Below are 8,021 nucleotides of genomic sequence, written 5' to 3'. Positions count from 1 at the left end.
GTATGTGTGCAGGTTTTTTTTTCTAATCGAGGGGTTTATACCGACATCAGAATCTAATCTATATTCCATCTCCAACTAATCCTCACGTTTCATATCACATGTGATGTGTTTGCATATCCCTATGCAGCCTATAAGGGGAAATCCAATGGGCAGAGAAGGTATCTTTGAAACAGCCGCCTGCCCTTTGGTCAATGCATCATCCGTCTTCATCGCACTGTATTATTTCAACAAAGAGTTTCTAAAGGACAGACCCATCCCCTATAATACAAACACCTTATGTTCACAAAAGCACAGGTGTTTGAACACATCCTTTGTCTCACTTCAGACTTGCTTAATGCTTAACCTCTGCAAATGCTAATACTTTTTTTTGCCATTGATCACCTGCAAATCTCACGACTAAGCCAGACTTTAAATGTTTACTCTGTGATTTAGTCATTATTTTCTTAAGTAGTACTTATATTTTTGTCACTTCACATAGTTCAACAATATCCCAAAACCACAAGCTACTAGATGAGGGAAGATGAGCAATAAACAAGTTGAGCAATGACAGAAAGGGGAGGAGAAAGGGGGAGAAGATGATTGTATCATGAAATGCTGTAGGCCTTAATAGAGCTCAATTATCTTTTCTAGATTTAAAATGTTCTTACATTCCCTCCGCCCTCAGGACCACCTCCAGGAGCGGAGTACAGAACAGCAGATAAGTTTAATGAGCAGAAGGGCACAGTTGCTAGTACTCCCAGAATTATATGAAAGAACGCTTATTCACCAAGATAAGCATAAACTCATACTTGTTTATTCGCTATTATAAAGGAAACTGTATCTGAATGTATCTGCATTTTGATCCTCAACTCCCTGCAAGCTTTGAATAAATCTGACCACAAGTGCGTTGGTCTCCGCAACATTATATTTTTCAGTTGTTTCAGTAAATTATGTTGAGTATCGCAATATGTATTGTATCGTATCGTGACCCATGTATCGTGATACGTTTCATACCGTGAGGTCATTGCCTATACCCAGCCCTAGATGGCCTTTATATACAAGAATATATGCCATCATTGGATTCTTCCTTGCAACTATGCTGAGATCCATCTTTGTCTGACTCTAATCCTAGGCTACTAGCATCAAAGAAACATCTGCACCACCATGATTGGTTTAAGGATAATTTAACAGATTATCCTATGCAGTTGGCACATTATACTGCAGCATGATCCAGGGGGTATTTACCACGAATGAAGAAGATACATTCTGGACCTCAAAATGTCCCTCTGGGTGGGTGAGAGTCTAGTCTGTGACAAAAATGTTGCGGAGACCAACGCACTTGTGGTCAGATTTATTCAAAGCTTGCAGGGAGTTGAGGATCAAAATACAGATACATTCAGATACAGTTTCCTTTATAATAGCGAATAAACAAGTATGAGTTTATGCTTATCTTGGTGAATAAACGTTCTTTCATATAATTCTGGGAGTATTAGCAACTGTGCCCTTCTGCTCATTAACCTTATCTGCTGTACTGTACTTCGCTCCCACCTCATACTCCTGTCTGATTTATCTTCTCTAACCCTTCTCTAATTGCTTGGTCCTAAATATTTTGTACTTTCTGTGTGACCTATCACTGTTTGTACCTGCAGACACACACACACACACACACACACAAGCAGCTCTTAACAATTATGTTAACTGCTTCTTAGGCCTTTGGGCCACTATCAATTCTACAGTATATAGCAAAGATACAATTGTTAGAAATACATTTGTAGCCCCCATCTTCTTTATGACAACTCACAAGAGGGAACAGTGGCTGCCACACACAGACATACAGTTAATTGATCATCTTGTAAGATACAGTATTGGATGTTGTTTTAGTATCGTTTAGACCATAAAACTGAAACCCAGATGAGGTATCTCATTGTTGGCTGTATTTATTTTTGTGTTTTTTCTTGCAGTAGGCTACTTCCAGCTGTTAACACACACCATCCTATACTGATCCAGGTAGTTATCTCTGGGGGGTGGGGGTCTTTGAGTCTGCAGATAGACCCTTCTCAGTGTGGACAAGTGAGGGTGGAAACTATACTGACGAGTGACACACCTGTTACACATGGACCCCACCTGCTGGCATTAGATGCACCACATCAGACTACATACAGCACTATATAATAGAATTTTACAGCGAGGTAATCTGCACTGTTTATAAGTCATCCCCCTACAGCCTGGAACATATCCCCCTGGATGCTTATCTTCACTGCCTGTGGCCCTAAATGTCCACATGTGGTCCCCAGACACCTGCTCAGGTCTGCCCTTTTATCAGTCCCAGGCCCAGGGACAACAGAGTTCACAAGGAGTGGCATGCAGACTGATAGGCTAATTAGTCAGTGATGGATATGGATGGATCCACCAAAGCAGCTTCATTTAGGTCAAATACAAATTATTGTCAATCATTAGACATGTCTGTGGTGATCAATAATGACCACCTCTCGAGATTCTTGCTTTGTTGGCAATATAATGATAATGATTTCATATCCTGGTAACTAGCTGAGCATGTGGAAGGGCATCACTTTGGGCGGGAGTTTGCCTCCACTGAACCTGCGGCCTAAATCAAGGTTCAAATAAGTCCATGTTGAACACATGAAGAAAAAAAAAATCTGGGAGTCACTATACTCCTCGGAACATTAAGTTCAGTTACTGTAGCAGAACTAAGACAGGTTGGGCAAGACTGAGCCATAAGTCTACTTTTATATAGGTCCACATTGTTCTTTGAAAGAAATATGTTGAAGATGAATGACATTACTGAGGTTGTGGCACTTTTCTTGGGTTTTACGAGTTGGATAATGGTTGACATATCGTTACAAGATCAATATTGGAAAGAATCCACCACGGACGGCAGCGTGATCACGACCTCCACTATATATGAAAATCTCTGGATGTCTTGTGCCAGCGATTCAACTGGGATATATAACTGTCGAGACTTTCCATCATTGTTTGCTCTGCCTGGTAAGCAACGATTAGTAATAGTAATATTGATAATATCATAATGATAATATTGTTTTAACAGTAATAGCCTAGGTAACATGAATGTGTCTAACTATAATCTGTCTAACTATAATAATACATTGTGCATAGGCTATAGCTCGTAATAAATCAGGATAACCCTGCAATATATGAGAATTTCATAGTCCAAAAATAATTGAAGTTGTTAGGTTTAACAATGCATATTTGTTTGTAAGACTAGGGCAAATGCTGTTTTATTTAGGCCTATTTATTTATTTGGTCTGACATCTAAAATCTAAAACGTGCTCACTGTTACGTAAGAGTTGCTGGGCACTGCCCGTCTAAAAGCTGAGCATGCATTTTCTCTGCGGGACGCTCTTGATCGACTGAACCCCAGCCTATCCTTATTTGAGACAATAAAATATCCTGATGATGTCTTATGCCGGTAGGTTTTATTATATGTGACCAATCCCTATCTGCTTAGCTTTGATACAGTCCTTTAAAGCTTGACTTCTTATCATCAGGATCATCTGATGCAGCACTTCACATTGGCAGCTCGATAAATTAGAATATCCTCCTGTCCATCTTTTAACATTAACACTGGTGTAGCCTGCAGGGTTTGTCAATTTGATTAGCCTTAAAACTAGATATAAACCAGGCCAGGTCGAGCCTGGCTTATGTGCGTGGCTGGCTTGTTTCTGTTCAGGACTGGTAGGAGTGAACAGGAGTGAATTGAAATGACATGAAATAATGTCTGAGAAATTAAGATAGGTCTTGTCGCATGGACACATCAGTTCCAATGCTTCCAATGCTAATCCAGCACAATAAGAGTGGGATAGCCAGTTAGCTCATGAGCTCACAACAACTAGCAGCAGCTTTCATAACATTAATGGTAGCGATCAGTGGCTAAAGCAGTTACACTGATGATTCCTGTAACGTTAGCTATTTTGCTGCAATTGGTTCAACTTCTGTTTCTGGACAAAGGTAAGGGATAAATCCAGATAACACAAGGCTAGCGGACCTACAGTGGGTCCCCAATGAACGAGTTGGACCTCAAACCGGAATCAAACCCTAGCCTCCAACGTGAGAATCAGATGCTTAACCCACTACACCACCAAGGGGCCTGAGGGTTTGGGACGACCTGGACTTTTTGTTCACATACATTCTCTCCCATCCTTCTGAAACAGGGGAATAGAGAGGAGGAAAAGAGATAAAGTGGTTAGAAGTCCCAGAACAGGAATCGAACAATGGCCTCCAGCATGGGAGTCCAGTGCTTAGCCCATTATACCACCAAGGGATCTGAGGGTTTGGAAAGGCCTTCCGTCCATCTGAAAAAACTTAAAAATGTACCTGGTAAATACATGCAAAGTATAGCCTAATATATAATGGGTAATTACTGAGACACCTATACTGTAGGTATAATTTCAAAACAGGAGTATTTCAAATGTTAAATTACTGCACATAAATTCAATAACTGACATAACACCACCAGGTAACCGCATTTTTACATAGCTTCAACATCCAGTGACAAAATATCATCCACACCGTGGCTTGAACCCACTACACCACCGAGGATGTAGAATATGTGCTGTGTCATAGGGTTTTTGTTTTGATGTTCTGGGATGACTGCCTGTTGTGGTGGCAACATAGAACTGAAGATCAACAACACAACGGAAGAAGGGAGGGAAGGAGGGAGGGAGGGAGTGACAACCGGACATTTGCTATCTTTCGTGCGATGGCTTATGCTACGTTCACACCGGCGCAGCGAGAAAATTCCCACCGCCCAGTTCTCACCGCGGGATCCAATGGGTTGCCGCACGAATCCGCAGCAGAAAGTTCAAAAAATGGAACTTTTGGGAATGTCGCCGTGCGGAGAATCCTGGCCGCCGCGCCGCCGTGTTCGCCTGATTCGCGCCGCTGGTGGCGCCCACCGCCCAGTTTGCGCAAATTGTATTGACTTTTTATGTAAACTCGCAAAATTTGCACCGTCCAGTTTGCCCCAATCTCGCCGCGGGATCCAATGGGTTGCCGCGCGAATCCGCCGCAGAAAGTAAAAAAAATCTAACTTTTGCGAATGTCGCCACATGGCGAATCCTGGCCGCCGGGTTCGCGCCACCTGTGCCACCCGCCGCAGCGCGGCAGGAAAAATTAGCGCCCGGTGTGAACACAGCATTAAGGCCGTTTCAGACGAGGAGCGATATCCGCGCATTGTAATTCATTTTCAATGAGAGAGGCGAGCGGACAATTTGGGAGCCGCGGACAATCTGGGGCGGAGCGGCAAGCGGGCGCGACCCCGTGAAATTGTCGCACGCGTGCTCGTTTCGTGCACACGCCCGCCCGCGACAAGAGCTGAATTGTAGTCAGCTCTCCCCGCTGTGCGCAGGACGCGTGCGTCCCCCACTGATCCAAGCGAGAACGCAGGCGGAATATCGCTCCCCGTCTGAAACGGCCTTTACAGCCACGCACAAAAAGACCTAGCACACGAGTTATTCTTTAGTTCTTGGGGAAGTGTTCAGGTCATGTCTTTGGGGGTATAGGCCTACCCGTCAATTTAACTAATTGGATTTTCTAATCCAGTCAGATTAATCGTCTGACTGGATTAAATCATAGGTCAATTAATCTTTTGCGAGATGAGCGAGGGGTAAAACGTGACTTGCCTTTTTTTAGTCATTGTGATAAATAGACTGTCGGCATGTTGCAAACAAAGTGATAAATGGCTAGCTAAGCATATAGACATAAACTTCGTTTGCATGGTTTGAACGTTAACCCCTGACGTTTTCTTTAGATACACACTTGTGCAGTCTTTGAAAAGATTCAATGGCGACGGGAATGAAAAGAAAAAGAGAAGTGTGTGATAGGTGGAATTAATCATTGATTGCTAAACTTTCTCTAAGCATCACCAAAGCATTTACGCAGCGACTCGAAGGCGCGCTGAAAGAGAGCGCGCCAACAGAAACTCCGCACTTTTGTGGCACAAAGAGAACGTTTAGAAGCAACCTATACATACTGAGCAAGAGGAGTGAGTATCCGTGATTAGGCTACTCTTTTCTGGAGAGAACGATAACAGTCGCCCATACTTGGGAAAAGAAACAAAGGAAGAATTATGAACGCGATTGTGGAGGTTGTTGCGTCTTTTCTTGGTTTTCTGGGATGGGTGATGGTCGGTGTTTCTCTTCCTAATCGGTACTGGAAAGTATCTACTGTGGACGGAAACGTTATCACCACTTCAACCATTTATGAAAACCTATGGATGTCCTGCGCAACTGACTCCACAGGGGTTAACAATTGCCGTGACTTCCCGTCCTTGCTTGCTCTGTCTGGTATGTGCTTCACTATAATTGTAATAGAGGTATTGATAATCAATTCATGAAATTCAGTGGTGTCCTTGTAGCCTACTGTAGACATAGCCTATATATAAATACCTCGACCTTACTGCTTTGATATGAAATAGGCCTACCCGTTTAATGACTCCCATGTGACCGTTGTGCTAGGCCTTTCAATATTGGGGAAATAGATATATAATCTTATTTTCCAATGGCCACCTGCCTTATTAAATCAACATCAAACTCTACAAAGTGTTTTATTTTCAAAAAGCAAGGTGTGGAAACTTTGCACTATAGCTTTATTCTTTAGCCTACTGTTGTCAGAAAACGTCCCTGAGATAAGATAAGTTTTATTCAACCGAGGAGGAATCACAATGATAGAACACAAACTGTTCCACAGCCTCACCCACAACAAGACAATTAGCTACATTGCAAGCAATACAATCGAAGAGTAACCACATAAAAATGGATCCGTGGATGGATGGATCCAAAGACGGATCCTTGTTGATGGGGTTTGTCATTGTGGGCATTAGATATGGGCTTCAATGTGCTGTAAATAATGTTTAATAATGTGTCATTGCTTTCCCACAGGATATATACAGGCATCGCGTGCACTGATGATTGCTGCTATTGTGATGGGATGTTTTGGAATCGTGGCGACTCTGGTGGGAATGCAGTGTACTAAAGTGGGAGGGGAAAACTACGTCCTGAAGGGCCGGATTGCAGGAGCTGGGGGAATGTTCTTCCTTCTGCAGGGTAATAACAGATTTCCCATGTGTAAACATTAGGCTACTCCACTCCTCAGAATCTCTTCAGGTGTTTGCTATAATGCTCTATGCGTCCCACAGGACTGTGTACCATGATCGCGGTGTCCTGGTATGCTTTTAACATCACCCAGGAGTTCTTTGACCCATTCTATCCAGGGACAAAGTGAGTATATTTCAATTGTGATAGGCTGTTAATATGGTTGGAAACTGAATAATAAACTAACTGTATAATTATTATAATTTACATTCAGTTATTCCATAAGTTATTACACTCCATTCCACATTTTCACTAATATTAAACTTAAGTTGCACTGACCAACACATCTTAGGCTATACTGAATGCTGAACCTATTAACAGGTATGAGATTGGGGAGGGCCTCTATATCGGCTGGTGTTCGGCCACACTAGCCATATGTGGCGGTTCGTGCCTGCTATGTGCATGCAAACTCGGGACATCTGATGAGAAAATGTGAGTATTTGTTGCTGAATGTGTGTATTGTCATTTGAATGGGTACCAGCTGGAAATTGATTACTTTTCTCTAGTACTATCGAAGATGTGTGTTGCAATAGCATCCAGCTGCAGCCTCGCGTCTGGGGTCCCACACGTGTCTGGGGTCCCACACGTGAGGTGAGGTGCCCCAGGCGTGTGTGCTGTGTCACCCATCACTCACGTGTGTTTGTGTATCACACGTGGCCAATAAAGACCCCTCGAGGTTCCAGAATTATTTTGACTCATGCTCGTCTCCTCTCCCAGACCCTTCCCATACCAGCCACCTACCAGAGGAACGGTGTACTCTGTAGCCCCAGGAACGGTGTACTCCGTAGCCCCATCTCAGGCCGCCCCCAGCCACTACGGGAGGAATGCATATGTGTAGTGTTCTAGTAGCACCTAACAGGGGTTGTGGGAGGTTGTCAATTCAGGATCAACTTGTAAACTCAAATTACTCAA

General features: G+C 43.1%; 1 protein-coding gene across 1 annotated transcript; it reads left to right on the top strand.

Annotated features, from left to right (window-relative positions):
• Positions 1–6,085: 6,085 nt before the first annotated feature.
• LOC311318100 (claudin-15-like) lies at positions 6,086–7,947 on the top strand (the record flags this gene model as incomplete). The annotated part of the gene is made up of 5 exons (XM_084449316.1): positions 6,086–6,302; positions 6,897–7,061; positions 7,154–7,235; positions 7,431–7,541; positions 7,827–7,947. The coding sequence occupies 5 exons, from the start codon at positions 6,086–6,088 to the stop codon at positions 7,945–7,947; spliced, it is 696 nt and encodes a 231-aa protein (XP_084305442.1).
• Positions 7,948–8,021: the final 74 nt, after the last annotated feature.

This window comes from Borostomias antarcticus, assembly GCF_949987555.1.
Source record: "Borostomias antarcticus genome assembly, chromosome: 15".
In the NCBI taxonomy this organism is placed as follows: domain Eukaryota; kingdom Metazoa; phylum Chordata; class Actinopteri; order Stomiiformes; family Stomiidae; genus Borostomias; species Borostomias antarcticus.
This window is presented reverse-complemented; position numbering and strand designations above follow the sequence as displayed.